General features: G+C 45.7%; 1 protein-coding gene and 1 non-coding gene across 2 annotated transcripts; one reads left to right on the top strand and one right to left on the bottom strand.

Moving 5' to 3' along the window:
* Positions 1 to 394: 394 nt before the first annotated feature.
* PAG1 (phosphoprotein membrane anchor with glycosphingolipid microdomains 1) lies at positions 395 to 19,318 on the top strand. The gene is made up of 6 exons (XM_068984146.1): positions 395 to 519; positions 2,130 to 2,181; positions 5,278 to 5,374; positions 9,091 to 9,689; positions 13,738 to 13,797; positions 18,950 to 19,318. Exons 1-6 carry the CDS (start codon positions 395 to 397, stop codon positions 19,316 to 19,318), a joined length of 1,302 nt encoding a protein of 433 aa, XP_068840247.1.
* On the bottom strand, positions 16,114 to 16,186 carry TRNAF-GAA (transfer RNA phenylalanine (anticodon GAA)). Its single transcript has one exon. It is a non-coding gene; the product is annotated as a tRNA-Phe (tRNA).
* Positions 19,319 to 19,664: the final 346 nt, after the last annotated feature.

Genomic DNA, 19,664 nt, shown 5'->3' with positions numbered 1-19,664 from the left:
GACTTGGAGTCTTACTTGAAAACATTAAGAATCTATCCCCCAAACTTACAAAAATAACATCTGTGGCCTCAAACACAGAGCTAGGCAGCACACACTCCTGCTTTGCATTTTGGGTGAGAAAACAAAAGCCCGGACCACGGAGGAGTACTTGTTTCAGGTCGAGTCCAATGCATTCTCTACACACCTCCCTGATCTGCTCAGACTTGCCCCCAGCCCCAACTCCCATCTAGCCCCTCCCCAACAGGAACTTGCTACCAGATTCTAGCACCTCTCCTGAGAAGTTGTCAAAACACAAGCTGTTCTCTCTGCAGGAAGACGCCACCCTCTGCCCCCATGTCGCCGCCTTGGAAGGACTGACTGACTGCCGCAGACCGTGCCACTTCCCACCCCCACCATGGGATCCGAGGGAAGCTTGCTGATCGAGGGACAAGCACATATCATCCTGCTGGGGAGCCTGGCATCTGTGGCCACCTTCTTCCTCATCACCTTCCTCATCTTCCTGTGTTCCAGTTGCGACAGGTGAGAGTGACGTGTGTCTACTGGAGCCTTAAAATAACACATTCCTGGGAGCTAGAAGACCTTCTGTATTAAAAAGCCTGTAATGGATGGCATCCCACTGCACTCCTGTGATTAACTGCCTTCTCTCCTGCAAAGGGGCCCAGGACACTTTTTGTTAGCTCAATGAAAGGCCATTTTGGTTTTCCCGGGAAGCAGCTGGAAGACACCTTATATATGGAAGCCCTTATATATGAAACTTCCCAAAAGGAACTTTTTGCTGTTTTCATGAGCACACCCATGTCTAAATTTATATTGTCTTTTTCCATCTGTGGACATTTGCAAATCTAAGCACGATGTGTATTAAACACACTCTTTTTTGCTACCATTTGAGAGTTACTGAGAATTTTTGCTGCTCTGTAGCTGTGGAGGGGTCATTTTATTAAAGACGTGTAATCTAAAACTGCAGTTTCTTAAGAAACAGATTTTTCTAAAAGAGAAACATTCTCTGTATGAAATAACCATCTTGTCTTATTTTAGAATTACACTTCTCTCTCTCTTGACTCCTTCATATAAAATGTGTAACCCTCCCACCAAAAAAAAAAGCCGGGGGGGGTGGGGCGGGGATCTTTGCTTGGACAGAAACAGAGTCCTTCCGAAGCCAGAGTGATTTTCCAGGTGTTCAGACATTGTTACAACATATGCCGCTCTCTGGTGAGTTGGCTGCTGCTGGGGCAACCAGTGCAGACCAGCTGGCAGCCAACCCTCCTCCGAACTCTTCTCAATAACCTTGGAAGAGAGTTGCCAAGTGTCATTTAAAAGTCTGGATATGGCTTCCTGCACTGAAGTCTCTGTCAAAAAGAGAAAATCTGGAGTCCCTGAACTCAAGTAGTGCCGGTTCGGACCCAGGTCTCCTGAGCTGGGATAGCATCCAGCTGGCCAGGCAGATGAAGAAATAAGACCCAGGAGGAGAGGAGTGTCAACTCTCCTGGGCCTGGGAGGGCCTGTCTCTGTAATTATTTATGCTCCCGCTAGGTGTCACTGTTGCCTTATACATCTATGGGAAAGGTAACCTCTAGTACTGATGGCTTTCTTTAGCCTCTCCTGAATAAAAATAAATTCTATTTTTACTGGATGGACTTTTCCATAGTCTGGAAGTACACATGACTCATCCTGAGAGCATGTACCCTTCCCAACAAGCCAAAAGTTGTATTTTCTTTATTTTCTCAATCCCCTGGCAGTGTGTGACTTTGCAAACACTGAATTAAGAAAAAGGAAGACATGAGAACTGTCTGGACTTCCTTAAAAAAAAAAAGAAAGAAAGAAAGAAATCATCCCAGTATTCTAGATATAAAGTTTCTACTCAAGAAACTGCCCCCAGTCCTCTTGTTAACTTGTATTTTCTACTCCTGGAGGAAGTAGGGGCAAGAGAGCTGGCTAGCCCCTTGCTAGGACTTGACCCCCTCAGACCCTGCTGCCTGCAGAGGAGGGGTAAGTTGTCTGGCTTCTGGTTTCTCAGTAAAATAAACTCGGTTCTTTATCAAAAGAGAGATTTAAGTATTGATACAGTTTGGATAGGAAAGGGGAGTGTATGTTTGATTTTAGGTAGAGCCACGTTTCCTTTTCTGTTTCAGAGAAAAGAAGCCAAGACCGCACAGCGGGGACCATGAGAACCTGATGAACGTGGTGAGTGTGCATGCACGTGTGTTTGTGTGCACACGTGTGTGCACTTTGAGGCATCAGCCACTTCTCTAAGCAGGTCCCTGCAAGCTTACAAGCTGAGGGCAGCAACTCAGCCAGAGATAACTGGCTGCCTGGGCTGAGCCCTTGTGCTGGAGGTTTAAACTCCCCGTGGCTAGCGTGTGTGCACGCTCAGTCACTTCACTTGTCTCCGACTCTGCAACCACTGCTCGAAAGATGCTCAGATAGTTCCAGCTTACCGCAGGGATGTTTCTGTTTCGCCTCTGCCCAGCTCCAGCTGGTTTATTAGTTGGCCACAGCTGTCATAACAAAGGACCGCAAGCTGAGTGGCTTAAATAATAAATTTATCATCTCAGTTCTGGAGGCTAGAAATTCAAGATCATGGTAGCAGCAGGCTACAAGGGCGCGTGTGCTCCAGGCTGCTCTCCTAGCTTCCAGTGGTGGAAGCACCTGCCTTTGGCAATGCTTGGTTTGAAGACTCTGCCCTCACTATCATATCTGTCCCTGTGACTCTTCATACCATCTTCCCTCTGTGTGTATTTATGTCTGTCCAAGTTCCCCTTTTAGAAGGCCTCTAAGATGATCTCATCCCTCATCTTAACCTGTTTCATCCGCAGCAACCCTGAGCCCATAGGAGGTCAGTTCTGAGGTACTGAGGGTTAGGACTTCACTATAGGAATTGGGGGAGGATGAAAATTCAACCCATAACAGCTGATCAGTAAGCTCACAGGAGCCTGAGACCCCCAGCATCCTAGATGGCCTGGCCCAGTTTTCTTGCTCTGTGTCCTACAGGGTCCTGATAAGCCCCAAGGGCCTCTGGGATCCACCCAGGTGAGGAACAGCTTGAGTGTCCTGGTCCCACCTTGTTCCGCTCAGGCCTGTGCCCTTAACTGGCTGAACAATACTGACAGCTGGGGCCACCCTCATATTGTTGTTGTTGAGTCACTAAGTCGTGTCTGACTCTTCGTGACCCCATGGACTGTAGCCCACCAGGCTCCTCTGTCTATGGGATTCTCCAGGCAAGAATACCGGAGTGGGTTGCCATGCCCTCCTCCAGGGGATCTTCCCAACCCAAGGACTGAACCCATATCTTCTGCTTGGCAGGCGGATTCTTTTCTGCTGAGTCACCAGGGAAGCCCCTGCCTTCATATACGCAGGATAAAACTATGAAGTTGCTTCCTCTCCTAGATGTAATTTTTCAAGAACAACTGTAAATCTGTCCGAGGAAGAAGGGGCAAAGAGGAACGATGGATGAGTGAGGGATCTGGAGGTGAGGTCTGGAATGAAAAAAGCAGCCAGCAGTCAGGTTCCGAGCCCCCCAGCAGGCGCCTCCAGTCCCGGGCGCCCTGCCCTGTGAATGTGGGAACTCCTCCAGCCCAGGCCAGGAAGTGGTCAAGTCTCCTCTCCTAGGAGCCCCTGGGGTCCTCCCTTTGGTCTCTGCATGCAGGTGGCTCACCCACCCACCCCTTCCCGGCTTCTCAGCACCGCCCTCCCTCCTACCCTCACCTTGTCACCCCCACTGCAGTCTCTGGTTGTCTGTGTCCCCACTTCTCACCTGTCCCCAACAGCTCTGTTAGACTGTGCCCAGAATGTAGGTAGGGGAGAAGGTGGCGCCTCTGCTGTAGCTTCGCACACACACAGGCCCAGGGGAAAGGGAGTCCCCTTTCATGGGATTGAAACAGTTGATTCCCCATAAGTTTCTGGAGCATGATGAGCATGAGCTCCGTACTCTATTATTATTTTTGTGATTTAGTCACCAAGTCGTGTCCAACTCTTTGTGACCCCGTGGACTGTAGCCCACCAGGCTCCTCTGTCCATGGGATTTTCCAGGCAGGAGTACTGGAGTGGTTTGCCATTTCCTCCTCCAGCGGATCTTCCTGAATTAGTGATCAAACCTGCGTCTCCTGCTTGGCAGGTGTATTCTTTACCACTGAGCCACCTGGGAAGCCCTCTCTGTTATTATTTCATTGCCAGTCAGGAGTCAGAGAATTTGAGAAGCCAGGTAGCCAAGGTTTGTGGTGCTATTTACATCAGAACTTCCTGTGTGGACTCCTGGAGCCTGTCAGGTGTAGCCACCTGGTGCTGCATGCACTCCATGAGCGGGATTGGGGAGCAGACCGTATCAGCCGTGATTCAGCTGCTGCGTGAGACAGGCGGCATATTTCAAGAAATACGTGACCTAGCAACTTACTTCCAACTGTAGCTCAGCCTTGTGTATTATGCCCTGTATTGTCCACTTCAGCCAATAAGCCCAGTGGAAAATGATCAATGCCATTCTTCCCCCCAAGGGTCTTGAATTTGTTAGAATAAGGAAGGTTTGCAGACCTAAGTTTTAGCACACAACATTTTTTGTGAACCTTCAAGTGGAGACTTGGCTGATTATGAACATCTCAGATGTCAGTGACGTTTATCTTTGATCAGATTTAAGACTCTTCCCTTCAGATGACAAAGATGATGTTTTCCCTTGTTTTCCTCAGCATGACACACCTTTGAAAAGGGTAACATTTCTGGCATCTCTGGGAGAAAGATGAGGCCGCTATCTGCTGGCGCTGATTCTGATCAGCTCTGGGGCCTTCCCGTCCCACCTTGGCTTGAGCTAAGAGACTGACTCCCCTTGACCTACTGTAGCCCATTTGTGATCTGGGAAGGGAAACTCTGTGGGTGGCAGCCTCAGAAGAGTCCCAGGACAGCTCTGTCCAATAGAACCTTCTATCAAGATGCCTCGGCTGCACTGACAGAATGGCCACTACCCACATGTGGCCGTTGAGCCCGTGACATGCAGCTAGTCCAACTGAGGAACCCCATTTCATTTCACTTCACTTAATTTGCATCTAAGTAGCAGATGTGGGTTTTGTTGTTGCTGTTTTAATTTTTAGAAAAAGCCATGGATGGAATTCCCTGGTGGTCCAGTGGTTAGGACTCCATGCTCTCACTGCCAAGGGCTGGGATTCAATCCCTGTTGGGGAACTAAGCTCCCACAGGCTATGCAAATGAATAAATATAAATAAGACAACAACGCAAAAGCATGGCTATTCCCCTCTGCCCCGCAGTCTGACTCGCTTGGCTCCTCTGTTCTTGCAGCCTTCTGACAAGGAGATGTTCAGCCGCTCTGTCACCAGCCTGGCCACAGATGCGCCCCCGAGCAGCGAGCAGAACGGAGCACTCACCAATGGAGACAGTAAGTGCGGCCACAATTCCAGCTTTCCGGGCAGGCCTCATTACCTGCGAAAGGACTAGAAATGTAGCTCAGAAAGGTCAGAAAATGTAGCTTGGAACACCACCACGACTACCATCATCATTTCTTCATAACACCAGCTCACTTGCCTGCATGACCTGGATGGAAGTACCTGGGAATTAATATCTTCCCCAAGGCAGCCCTTCACCAATGAGTGGTACAAGGAGGGGTCCCTTGTCCCTTGGCTGAGATAACTCGTAGGCCTGTTTATTGCTCTGTTTTTCCAGACTCTTCCTGCAGGATTTGGCTCCAGTCACATATTTGAAGCTGCCTTATTAATGCAGACTTTATTGGCTACATTATCCACTGTATTTCTTACACCTTTCAATAAACCGTTCACACGTGAAAAAAGAAAATGTAACTCAAAAAGACTAGGAAATGTGTTCTTGCTCTCCTTTTGTATTACTGCCAGTTTTAGCAAAAAAAATATATCATTTGGATGAAAAGTTAGTATCTATGAATTGGCTGCTGTGTGCCCTCACTCTAAGATCTGAATGTTTGTGAACTCATGTACGCTAACAACTGTAAGATTACTGTTACCTATAAGATTATGTTACTAGTATTACTACTGCTCTGTAAGATGGAGATTATTACTGTCCTCAGTTTACAGATGAGGCAACTGAAACATTGCTGCTGCAGCAAATTACCACAAAGTTAGTGTCTGAGAACAACACAGATTAATTTACAGCTCTGGGTATCAGAGTCTGAACCGAGTCTCCCTGGGCTAAAATCTGTAAGTATTGTCCAGCCCAGTAGCAGCAGGGCAGCATTTCCTCCCCAGGTTCTAGGGGAGAATCTAGTTCCTCACCTGCTTCAGCTTCTAGAAGCTGCCCGAGTTGGTCCAGGCCTTTCTGTCCATCGTCAAGCCTCTCTAAGGCTCTCCTGCCCCTTTCATGCACAAGTGTTAGCCGCTCAGTCATGTCTGACTCTTTGAGACCCCATGGACTGTAGCCCACCAGGCTCCTCTGTCCATGGAATTTTCCAGGCAAAAATACTAGAATGGGTTACCATTTCCTTCTCCAGGGGATCTTCCCCACCCAGGGATCAAACCCATGTCTTCCATATTGCAGGCAGATTCTTTACTGTCTAAGCCACCAGGGAAGCCCCTTTCACTTATAAGGACCCTCCTGATTACACTAGGCCCACTTGGATGCCCAGGGTCCTCCCCATTTCAAGGTCAACAGATAGGTAGTTTATCCTTGTCCTTAATTCCTCCTTTGCCATGTAACGAAACACATTCACAGAATCTAGGGATTAGGATGTGGACACCTAAGGGTGCATTATTCTGCCTGGCACAGAGAAGTTATTAATTTGCCTAAGATCTTATGGTCTATGCACTAAGGATCTGTAATGTGAACCTTTGATTTGAGTCCTAGGCACCCCATCTACACGCTCACTGCCCGATGTGAATGCTGAAAGAAGTCACAACTACATTTCCAGGGTGCAGTTTAGAGACTGCTTTCACCTGCAATAGCGAATCGTCTTCTTACCTCCATTTATAGACCAGGAAGCTGTGGGGCAGTCAGGACTGACACTGTGTCTTCAGACGCCAGTGCTGGTTCTCTGTCTACCAGGACACAGACGTCTAAATCCAGAGGGCAAAAGTTCACCTCCTCCATGACGATTAAGTATTCAGAACACAGTGAGTGGTGGTGATAACTTCACAGATCAAGAGATCCATTATCAGTTTCCCCAAATGTTGTGTCAAATTCTTGCAACACTATGGACTGTAGCCCGACAGGCTCCTCTGTCCGTGGAATTCTCCAGGCAAGAATACGAGTGGGTAGCGATTCCCTTCTCTAGAGGATCTTCCCAACCCAGATATCAAACCCAGATCTCCTGCATTGCAGGCAGATTCTTTACCATATGAGCCCCTGGGGAAGCCCAGATACTCCTTAGGGAAGCCCAGATACTCCTTGCTGCTGCTAAGTCACTTCAGTCATGTCCGACTCTGTGTGACCTCATAGATGGCAGCCCACCAGGCTCCCCCGTCCCTGAGATTCTCCAGGCAAGAACACTGGAGTGGGTTTCCATTTCCTTCTCCAGTGCATGAAAGCGAAAAGTGAAAGCGAAGTCGCTCAGTCGTGTCTGACTCTTAGCAACCCCATGGACTGCAGCCCACCAGGCTTCTCCTTCCATGGGATTTTCCAGGCAAGAGTACTGGAGTGGGGTGCCATTGCCTTCTCCGCAGATACTCCTTAGGGACACTTATTTCTAGCCTCCTCTCCCAAAGAGAAGTAGTCTTTTTTTTTTTTTTTCCAGAACAGGAGGTAAGCACTTTATTCATTCTTTCACTCATTTCATTTTTCATGTAAAAACCTAGTGAGATCAGCCATACCATAGATACTATTCTGGACTCAAGGTCTTAGAGAACCCCAGTTTAGTCAGTAAAAACAAGTAGGTTAAAAAGCTTAAGTTTTTTTGCATAAGTTTTGTGTATATAGGCTATATATAACAAAAATATAAAGTAAATACCTATGAATATTCCAGTATAAATATATGTTTAGGTATACACTGGCACTTAAACACACACATATATATGAATAATATATAGTATATGAAGAATATACAAGACACAGTCATTTAACAGCTGGCTCACTACAGTGTAGGTACCTGCAGCACAGACTCATTGGACATCACTGATGAAGGATGTATCCAGCACTTCAACTGTCCCTGGCACCTAGTAGGCACTCAAAAATCATTCGATGCAAAAGCATTCACAATATTTAAAGTAATTATCCTCCAATTAAAATAAATGGACTAATATAAAAAAATCATTTGATTAGGGCATGACTGAATGCCTCCACAGAGTTACATTTCTGCGGCAATCTAAGAATTTCTTGTTTGCATTTTCTAATTTGAGGTAGAAATGTTGGGGTGTGGGAGGGGCAGTGAGATGGAGGGAAAAGCTTTAAAAAGGCACAGGGTCCGCCAACGGACCTGTTCGGCGGACCCTTTGGGACACTGTTTTGGCCGCAGTCTTGCCCCATGGTTTCCATCGTGTCTGTCAAAGTGACCTGTGAAGGAGGATGGCTCCCAAACAGTCCCTCCAAACAGAGGGAGTAGTCACCATGCATGCCCCCCTTCTGGTGCCCAGCACCGCCGCCCCCAGTCTGGCCCCTTGCAGCATCACATTCATCCTCTGGTCACTTGAACACTGCCTACAAGAAGCCCATCAGGAGTAACCACAAATGTTGTATAATTGTGACCCAAATTTATAGCCAAGACATTTTATTACATACTGTATTGGAACGATGTAGTGGATGGCTTTAGTTTACACTGTGATTGAAACAAGAATGTGTGTTAGTTGCTCAGTCATGTCTGACTCCTTGCGACCCCATGGAGCATAGCCCACCAGGCTCCTCTGTCCATGGAATTCTCCAGGCAAGAATACTGTTGTGGGTGGCCATTCCCTTCTCCAGGGGACCTTCCCAACCCAGAGATTGAACCTGCATCTCCTGCATTGGCAGGCAGATTCTATACTGTCTGAGCCACTAGGGAAGCCCAGATTTCCACTAACAGTCACATCATGTACAATTTGCAACCTCGAGTCTAATAAAAAGCCAGCACCTTGATTTCACTTCACTTGACATCCGAGTCACTGTAATAATTCTATAAGGAAGCGTCTTTCTCCACTTTTAATGCTCCTGCTGCTTTAGTTCTTTCAGAAGACAGCACGGTGACCTGCATGCAACATTATGAGGAAGTCCAGACCTCGGCTTCTGATCTACTGGACTCCCAGGACAGCACAGGGAAGCCGAAATGTCATCAGAGCCGAGAGTTGCCCAGAATTCCCCCAGAGAGCTCGGTGGACATGATGCACAATGGGAGAAGTGCAGACGGGGAACAGGGTCTGGGCATGGAAGGACCCTATGAAGTGCTCAAGGATAGTTCCTCGCAAGAAAACATGGTGGAGGACTGCTTGTATGAAACCGTGAACGAAATTAAGGAGGTGACGGCAGCTACCCAGCCAAGTCGAGGCCACAGCGGTAGGTCGAAGTCAACTTCCGGTGTGAAAGAGCTTCCGGGGCCACAGGCCAACAGCAGAACAGACTTTGCCGAGTATGCCTCGGTGGACAGAAACAAAAAGTGTCGACAGAGTGTCAACGCGGAGATTCTTCTTGGAAATTCATGTGATCCAGAAGAGGAGGCCCCGCCTCCTGTCCCCATGAAACTCCTGGACGAAAATGAAAACCTTCAGAAGAAAGAGAGTCAAGCAGAAGAGGGAGCTGATGAGGGGACCAGTGAAACCAACAAGGTGGGCTTCTGCAATTTTGTTTTCAGAGCTTTGGTCCCGGTTGGGAATCTAGCTAAACCTGGGCGTCTGTTTGCATGGTATTCTAAGAAATACATGCTGACATCTTCACATGCATTGAATGGTAAAAACTGTTTTCATGTAAGCTGTGTTTGAATTTTTTTACCCCTCCAAGTAATAAAATACTGAAAACTCATGCTTACAAAATATTTCTGCCTTGGCACCTTGGAGATTTTCCAGTTTTAGCATCATGTCTAATTGAGGCCAAGTATTATTTTCTTCATTTTGAAGACCAAAAACAAAAAAGATGAGACTTTGCTGCCCATTTAGCCTCTTCTACCTTTTGCCATCCCAAGCAGTGGGGTGATTCCCACCCCTCCACCCAAGGTCCCAGAAATCAGACCCCAGGAACAAGCCCACAGGTGCTGCTGGGCATATCTGGTTATGTACAGACTTTTATAGGAGTCAAGTAAGAGATTTTATTTAACAATTTCTAAACAATAACCTGTGACTCTTAAGTTTAGATGTTCAACCGAGCTCTAAAATGCAGTAAGAATCCCTGAGCCTTCTCTGTGTGAGTCCCATGAGCTGACATCTGAGCCACAATAGCTTGGAATTCTCATCTCCTGCTGTGAGCATTGCCTTGGGATTTTCCATTCTCTGCAGAGACAACAGTAGGGTTCTCTTCTCAGGTTTTGGTAGGAAGGCCGAGTAGGGGCTAGTCAGTCAAGAGCAGCCTTAGAAAACTTGTGGAGTTCATGATCCAAAGGGGAGCCCTGGCTAAGGTTATATGTGCGTGCTAAGTCGCTTCAGTCATGTCTGACTCTGCAACCCCATAGACTGTAGCCCTCTAGGCTCCTCTGTCTGTGGGATTCTCTAGGCAAAGATACTGGAGTGGGTTGCCATGCCCTCCTCTAGGGGATCTGCCCGACCAAGGGATGGAACCTGTGTCTCTTCTGTCTCCTGCATTGGCAGGCGGGTTCTTTACCACTAGCATCACCTGGGAAGCCCTTATTCCAGGGGGTCGTTCTGCACAGTATTCTCTGAATGCATTTGTTTTTCCTGTTACCCATGAAGGAAGCCGTTGACAACACCAGTGAAGTGTTTATGAGCATATTTGTTAAAGGAAAAAATGCAGCCCAATTTTTTTCCCTTTGTATAACCAAAGATAATAAAACTAATGTGAAATTTATGCTGTTTAAAACAGTTAAACCTTTTTTTTTACTTATAAGCAGTTGATAGATAAGAGAGTTGATGGTCTAACCACTGCCAAGTAAGCAATTCTCCAGATGTCACATTAGAAACTGGAAATACCCATCTGGGAACCAGATTACCTTTCTGTAGGAATATAGGGATGAATGAGCCATCGTTTCCATATAAACCATTCTCATTTTAAGTGATTGGGAGAACTTCAAATGCTTACTATTCATGCATTCATTTCCAAAAGGTTTTGATGAGCTTTCCCACTGTAAGCTGCAAGATCTAGGTGCTGGGAATGCACTAGTGAACAAACATACAAATGAACAAAAATCTCTGCCCCTGGGGAGCTTACATTTTAGGTTAGAAGATAAAAACATAAATATGTGTGTAAGTAAAGTATATTTTATATATATATATATACATATATATAAAGTGAAGTCACTCAGTCGTGTCTGACTCTTTGCGACCCCATGGATTGTAGACCACCAGGCTCCTCTGTCCATGGGATTTTCCAGGCAAGACTGCTGGAGTGGGTTTCCATTGCCTTCTCCAGGGGCTCTTCCCAACCCAAGGATCGAAACCAGGTCTCCAGCATTGTAGGCAGACTCTACCATCTGAGCGGCCAGGGAAGCCCCATATATACATATGTATTATATAGATAACATCACTGACTCAATGGACATGAGTCTGACCAAACTCCAGGAGATAATGAAGGACAGGGAAGCCTAGCGTGCTGCAGTCCGTGGGTTCAAAAAGAGTCAGACATGACTTAGTGACTGAACAACAAAATTATATCTTAGAAGGCTTTAAAATATAAAGGAAAAAAATCAGAACAGAATCTGGGGGACTGAGAAAGTTGGGTAGGAGCACAGTTGTGAGGAGAGTGGTCAGGGCATGCCTGCCTTTGTTCAAAGGGCCATTTGAACAAAAAATTAAAAGGAGTTGAGAGAGTGAGTTGGTTCATGTTTTGGGGGAAGAGCAAATGAAGTAGAGGGAATGGCCGGTATGAAGGCCCTGAGGCCAGAGCATGCCCAGCCTCTCCAGGGACGAGGAGGGTATAGGTGTGGATGGAGGAGCAGGCTTATAAGGATAGGCTGGGCTGGGCTTGTACATTTGGAAGTCAGCAGCAGAAATTAGTTTTTTCAAGCTGACATCAGGTGAGATCACTGCATGAGTGTGTGTGAGTTCCAAGGACACAGATCCAGGAAAGAAAGAAGCCAGCAGGAGAGAGGAAAATGGAGAGAAAAAGAGGAAAATCCAGTGTCCTAGAAGCCAAGGAGTGAGTGTTCAGGGAAGAAGGGGTGACCCTGCAGCACACAGCAGGTGGATCAGGAGAGATCAGTGACACGGTGGTCATCGGTGTCCTGCTCAAGAGCAGTTTCTTTGGAGTCTAGGAGGCAGAAACTTTGACTGAAATGGGTTTAGAGAGATAATAGGAAGAGAAAAATTGAGTGCTTTTTTTATTTAGACATCTCTTTTAAGAGGTTTTGCTATAATGGAATTAGTAACAGAACTAGAAGGGTGGGCTGGTTTGGTTTGGGTTTTAGAATAGAAAATAGCCTGTTTTTATGTGGATGCGGATGACTCCATAGAGGGGAAAGTTGATGTAGACAGAATGGAGTGTGGCTGGTGCTTATATCCACGAGTGGGTGTAAGGGGTCAGGGTCTCCTGCACCGGAGGAAGGGATCGCCTTAAGGTGGAGCCGGGAAAGTTCACTTGTGGCAACGGGCAGGAAGGAAGACACGTGAATGCAGAGACTGGGGGTGTGATGGGAGAGGTAGACGTTTATAGAAATTTCTTTTGATTCCTTCGGTTTTCCCAAGGTCCTCAGCTAGGGACGAGGTGCTGGGGGTTTGGGGAGAGAGGAGAAGATGTGAAGGCGGCAGCTAGGAAAGCAGGGGCCAGGGGGTAGAAGCAGGTGTAGGGAGATTCAGAGCGGCATTAAGGACTCACTTGAAGGGTGAGTTCTCCAGGGACCAGGGAGGGAGTGGAGTACTTCAAGTATAACAGTGATGGTTGACCATGGAGCTTGAGTTTGATAGGGTAGGAAGGAAGGACACGGAGGAGAAGTGAGACATGGAAAAAAAATGGTTGGGGGCCCCACAGTTCTGCAGGCTTGTTGGAAATGGGTTATGGGAGGAGTAGGTGTGAACAGTGAGTGCTGGTCTGAAGGGGCCTGCAGGGAGATGGGATAGTGGGGCTGCTGTGGTTTAGGGGAAGAGGGGCTGAGGTGCAGACGGAGCCGGGAGGTGGGGCAAGGACATACGGTCAGTGGAGGGAGGTCAAGGAGTGGGAGCCGGTTTGGAAGGATACAGGTGGGTTGAAATCAGCAAGAATTCAAACAGGAGAGGTGTTAGAGATTCAGTGAACCCAGAGCCAGAATCACCAAGAAATGAAGCCAGAAAATGTGGGTTGATTTCTCCAATAGTTATGAAAAGTTTCCAGATGACTTAAGAATCTTCCTGATGACTCATGCAAACTAGAAATAAAAAGTTTAGGGATTTGACGGACACCATGGTATTTTTTTCAGTCAGTTTTTCAACCTTTCATTGATGATCAATCCTTCAGTAATAATTAGGAATTGAAACAGTAATCTTCATAATCATTCAGTTTTTCTGTACCTACAGATTCAAATTAAAAAATTAGAAGAAATTTATCTAATGTAATATTGCTGGGTATGTAAAATCATACTTATGTGTTTATTCCTGAGGTCCTTGATATAATTTCTTTGTAGAAAATAGTTTCTTGTCTAAAAATCATTTGAAAACATTTTTGTAGATAGTTGCATCAAAGCATATGCCCCAAAAAAGGTTAAATTATTGACTATAATGATTTATTTTGTTCTAACAGAGACTTAGTTCATTGTCGTACAAGTCCCGGGAAGAAGACCCAACTCTCACAGAAGAAGAGGTGAGTTTTGTTACTTTTAAATAATCCAAAAGCTCTTGTAACAGAGAATAGCACTTCCTTCCTTAAGTAGATGCTCTGTCATGTTACCCTTCATCTGAGAAAGCTGAAGCAGGCTCTTAAGCCTATGGTTGGAGATAGGAGTTGGTGATGTTGGCTTTATCATGGTTCAGAGAAAGAAACTGGGAGATGGGAAGACAAGAAAGGATAAGATGAACAAGGAAGCTCAATAGGGAAGAAGGAGAAGACAAAAATAGAAAGGGGAGGGGAAGAAAGAGGAATGAGAAGAGAGAAATGTAAGTGTGTGAGCTTTAATCAGGGAAGAGGTTCCCATTAGAAGGAGGTTAATAGTGGGTTGGAATATGCAGGGAATTGGAACAGGTGGGTGTAGAGAATTTGCTCCAGGCTGGGAGACAGAGGAAGAAGGGCTTAGGCTTCTGGGAGACAGAGAGCAGGGAACTTCAAAAAAACTTCCAAACTGGAAGTAGGGTTAGACATGGCCACCAATGAGAAACAGTGATGCATTCTCCCAAGCACCGGGGCTTAAGAGTCATGGGTTAAACTTTCAGCAAAGCCAGTATTTATGGGATTTTGTCAAGCTAGATTCAGAGCCGAACACCGTAATTTGTCTAGCTACATAAAGCCTCTTTCTGGCATGCCTAGCTTAGTAAATTGTGTATGTGTACAAAAGCAATGTGGGCTTTCCAGGTGGTGCTAGTGGTAAAGAACCCACCTGCCAATGCAGGAGGCATAAGAGACACAAGTTCAATCCCTGGGTCATGAAGATCCCCTGGAGGAGAGCACGACAGCCCTCTCTAGTACTCTTGCCTGGAGAATCCCATGGACAGAGGAGCCTGGCGGGCTACAGTCCATAGGGTCACACAGAGTCAGACACGACTGAGGTGGCTTGGCACGCACACACGCAGAAGCAACATACACGTGTGACGTTGCCCAGCCCCACCGTGTTTCCTCCAGGGAGTGGAACTACCATCTATCCACCTGGTTGCAGAAGCCAAAACTCTGGGGCCCTCCTGAACACTGCATTTTCCTCACTGTCTTCAGATTCAGCCAGTAATCAGGCCCTTCAATTCCACCTCAGAAGCTAACTTTCATGTTCCCTCCACCCCTGACCATCTCCACTGGGCCTGCCTCCATGAGACTAATGCAGGGCCCTCCTACCAGGCCCGAAGGGGTCCTGTGCCTCCTCCAGCATTTTCCACTGTCCTGGAGCCATCCCATTGGGGTAAGAAAATATTTTAATTCCCTGGCAGTCCAGTTTTTAGGACTCAGTGCTTTCACTGCTGAGGCCATGGGTTCAGTCCCTGGTTAAGGAATTAAGATTCTACAAGCCAGGCTGAAAAAAAAAATATAAGAGATCTGGGAACTAATTCTTTAAAATAAATTGAGACTATGTGAAATTTTTAATTACTTTTCCTCTTATCTTACATTTGTTTGTGGCTTTTGAAAAAAGGACCCTGTTATACTGATGAATGTTGAACATAGAATAAAGAACTGTGACTCCCATGTATTCATTCTAGGAAGATGATTTAGGAAAAATAAATATGGAGATCACTTATTTTTATATTCATGTTAGTCCAGACTGAAACTGAGACCTGAATTTTAAGTACTATTATCCTAATTTAACAGAATGATGGGGGGAGGGCTGAATATAAAAAGAAGAGAAATGAGGAAAAGAGGGTAATTTATGAGAACATAATAACAATTTACAGACTGAATAATAATGATGAAAGATGTTAAAGAGAAAAATTGCGAAGCTAAATAGTAAGAGGGCTTGAAGAGAAACCTTTTATTTATACAAAATAAAAATAATAGTCATAGGAGACATATATTCAAAAAGAATATTAGAAGACTTGAGAAATGTTAATAAGATTTCAAATTTACAGTGACACCCTCCTGCACATTTGGTTCATGCCCAGGGATAATATTAAGTTGCAAGTTAGTGAAAGAGCCTGTAATTTAAAAAAGAAAAGACTGTAAAAGCCAAGAAGGCCCAAGAACTTACAAAGAGTGGAGGCCATATGACAGAACCATGGGGAAGAAAGGAGGAAGAGAAACAGAAATGGCCCAGCTCTCACTGTTACTGTCACAGATAAAGGTGTGTTTGTCTTCCTGATGTTACCACTGAAGGTAAGGAATAAATATCCGTGACACCAGCTCCCTTCATTACTATCCATGCACCTCAGTCGTGTCTAGCTCTTTGCGACCCATGGACTGTAGCCTGCCAGCCTCCTATGTCCATGAGATTCCCCAGGCAAGAATAATGGAGTGGGTTGCCATTTCGTCCTCCTCCAGGGGATCTTCCCAACCCAGGGATCGAACCCGGGTTTCCTGCATTTCAGGCAGATGCTCTTACCTGCTGAGCCACCAGGGAAGCCCCTATCATGCTTGACTCACCCCTTTATAATCTGTCCACATTTTTGGCTCTGATCACCTTTTAAATAAAAAGTTTCATGTGTTGGCAACTTGCTACAAAAAGCAGAGGCCTTGTTTTTTATTCTTCTGAAATGGAAAGCTACTCTAATTCCTCATTTTGAAAGGAATTTTTTAGTTAAAACCTCTCAGGTGAGAATGTTCATTTAATATGCATGAAAATGGTTAAATCAACAGGGCAGGAGTTTCACAAAGATTATTTCTCTGACTCAAACGCTTTGGATTGTCAAAGCCTGGCAAATGCCAGCCACCAGCCTGTAGGGAAAGTTCTCATGCAAATGACAGTTAGCGTGCGGCAGGCGTGTCTTAAGAAGCTCTGGAGTCCAGCTGGAAGCTTTCTGCCCAGCATGTGGATATGTGAGAGCAGGACATCTCCCTCTGCACTTGCAAAGCCAAGCATCTGTCAGGAAGTATGTTCCCTTATTTCCTGGGTGTTTTAATACATCAATTGCTGTGCAAAGATAACTGCAGGTAATGAAGGATGTTTTTACTTATTTCCAACCATGACTTCTAACAATAAAACAATACCCTTCCTCCCAAATCTCCTAATCAGTCCATTTTTGTATCGAAGAAAATGATACCTCTCCCGATATTTGTGGCTTTGTTGATGTTGTTCAGTCGCTCAGTCATGTCTGACTCTGCAACCCCACGGACTGCAGCATGCCAGGCTTCCCTGTCCTTCATCTCCTGGAGTTTGCCCAAACTCATGTCCGTCGAGTTGGTAATGCCATCCAACTATCATCCTCTGTCATCCCCTTCTCCTCCTGCCTTCTGTATTTGTGGCTAGATGAGGTGTATTAGTGAGACTGAGTGGGTTTGCTTGGAAAACAGTCTGTTCTTCCCAAAGGAAAGAGTGTCCCGTAAGTTTTTGTCTTTGGTGCATGAGGGGTACAGTCTTGTCTGACTCTCCACGACCCCATGGACTGTAGTCCACCAGACTCCTCTGTCCATGGGATTTCCCAGGCAAGAATACTGGAATGGGTAGCCATTTCCTTCTCCAGGGAATCTTCCTGACCCAGGGTTTGAACCCCTGTCTGCTACATCTCCTCAATGGCAGGCAAATTCTTCACTACTGAGCCACCTGGGAAGCCCATCCCCTAAGTTGATTGTCTCTCAATATCATTTCTGAGTTGATTTCATATAAGAATGAATTTTCCCACTGAAGAAAACTTAGCCCCATCTCTGAATGTCTGTTTAACCAATAGTATGCAATGAAGTATTAATTTAAAAAATAGTGGAGGGGTGGGATGGTAAGGAAGATGGGAGGGAGGTTCAAGAGGAAGAGGTATACCTGTGGCTGATTCATGTTGATATTTGGCAGAAAACAATGAAATTCTGTAAAGCAATTGTCCTTCAATAAAATTAATAAATAAAATCAGAAAAAAAAATAGTGGAAAGTGATCCTTTGACAGATATTATGTATACTGCCAACTAGCATCCGGAAGCTATTGTTTAGACTTTCGTGATGCGGGAGGAGTGGATTATACAGTCTGGTGCAGCGGTTCTCACACTTAGTGGGCGTGAGAATCAGCCCACCCCCAGAGTCTGTGACTCAGTGGTTGTGGGGTGGGGCCCCCAGAGTTTGCCTTTCCAAAAAATGTCCAGATCCTGCTGCTGCTGACTTGAAGCCCACCCTTTTGAGTTTCACCAGTATGATATATGTTTTCTATCCTTCTTTATAAAGCAGTCAAAACTTTCCTCAGGTGAAATATCATTGTGATAAAGAAATAGAATATAACCCGATGCTGTGGTCAGGTCCTGGGGTCTTGAGCTGCCCACTCTACCTACTTGCCTCAAACCCTCAGCAGACCTAGAGAGAACCTGGATTTCATAGAATTAGGCTACTTACAAAGTTATAGATGACACATATAATTGTTCTGTTATGTACTCCAGGATTAGCATAGGTTGTAAAGAATTGGCTTCTGGGTATATATTCAAAAGAAATGAAAACACTGTCTCCAAGAGATATCTGTACTCCCCTGTTTATTGCAGCATTATTCACAATAGCCAAGTCATGAAAACAACTTAACTGTCCAACAACAGATGAATGGATAAAGCAAATGTAATCACACACACACATGTGCATGTACACATAACGGAATATTATTCATCCATAAAAAAGAAGAAAATCTTGCCATTTGCAACAGCATAGATGGATCTTGAGGGCATTGTGCTAAGTGAAATGAGTCAGAGAGAGAAAGACAGATACTGTGTATTCTCACATAGATGTGAAATCTAGAAAAGCCAAACAAAAATAGAGTAGAATGGTGGTTGCCTCAGGCTGGGGACTGGGGGAAATGGGGAAATGTTGGTCAAAGGGTCAAACTTCCATCTATAATAAGTTCTGGGAATATAATACAGCATGGTGGCTAGAACTAACAATACTGTGTTATATACTTGAAACTTAGAATAGAGCTTAAATGTTATCACCACACACCAAAAATATGGTAATTACAGTAAAGAAGTTGTTAACTAACTTTATTGTGGTAATCATGTCACAATATGTGTATCAAATCATCATGCTGCCCACCTTAAGCTTACATGTGTTGTGAGTCAATAATATCTCTGCAAAGTTTGGGAATCTGAAAAAAATTCTTAAAGGGACCCACACCCCCGTAGTCCCAAGAATCTAGCTTGTCACTAAAAGGGGGAAGGGGGAATCAAGCTCGGAGCTTATTTATTCACTTTCCCCTTTGTTTTCTAGATCTCAGCCATGTATTCGTCAGTGCATAAAAAAGGACAGCCAGGGAACAAATCAGGACAGTCGCTTAGAGTACCAGAGGCCTCCTACACCTCCATGCCAGGAGCCGCTCCGAGGTCCCCCTCTTCCTGTAACGATCTCTATGCCACTGTTAAAGACTTTGAGAAGATGCCAAATAGTGTCAGCACACTTCCAGCAGCAGGCAGGCCCAGCGAGGAGCCTGAGCCAGATTATGAAGCAATACAGACTCTAAACAGAGAGGAAGAGAAGGCTGCCCCAGAGACCAACAGTCACCATGGCCTTTGCCCAAAAGAGAATGACTACGAGAGCATCGGGGACTTGCAGCAATGCCGAGACGTCACCAGGCTCTAGCAGCCTGAAAGGACCCAGCTAGCATAGGACCAGCCGGCAAAGCCAGAGCTTCTGCAGAAGACAAGAAGCAACGTCGGCCACGCTTCATATGCTGCTTTAGGAAAGGGAAGACGATTGGAGGTGCCAGAACTGCTTCTCAGTTTGGGGAGAAATGAGATGGGCACCCTGCTGCCAGGGCACTGGCATACCCAAGCACACCTGCGTCATGCAGCCGCACCCTCTGGAAGGATCCTGGCTGTCAGTGATCTCACCCTCTTCATGAAGAAAGCCACGCAGTAAGGAAGAATGACAGCTCACCTGCCTGAAACTGCCATTCACAGGGCTGGGTTTCTCTCCCTCTCCTTTT

Source organism: Capricornis sumatraensis, chromosome 11 (assembly GCF_032405125.1).
Source record: "Capricornis sumatraensis isolate serow.1 chromosome 11, serow.2, whole genome shotgun sequence".
Taxonomy (NCBI): domain Eukaryota; kingdom Metazoa; phylum Chordata; class Mammalia; order Artiodactyla; family Bovidae; genus Capricornis; species Capricornis sumatraensis.
This window is presented reverse-complemented; position numbering and strand designations above follow the sequence as displayed.

What these genes read in the sequence shown, in the direction of transcription:
- PAG1 (XM_068984146.1), top strand. Translation starts at nt 395, where the DNA reads ATGGGATCCGAGGGAAGCTTGCTGATCGAGGGACAAGCACATATCATC. An exon ending in ATGAGAACCTGATGAACGTG is followed by an intron (nt 2,182 to 5,277) that starts GTGAGTGTGCAT and finishes CTGTTCTTGCAG; the next exon opens with CCTTCTGACAAGGAGATGTT. An exon ending in GGACCAGTGAAACCAACAAG is followed by an intron (nt 9,690 to 13,737) that starts GTGGGCTTCTGC and finishes TTGTTCTAACAG; the next exon opens with AGACTTAGTTCATTGTCGTA.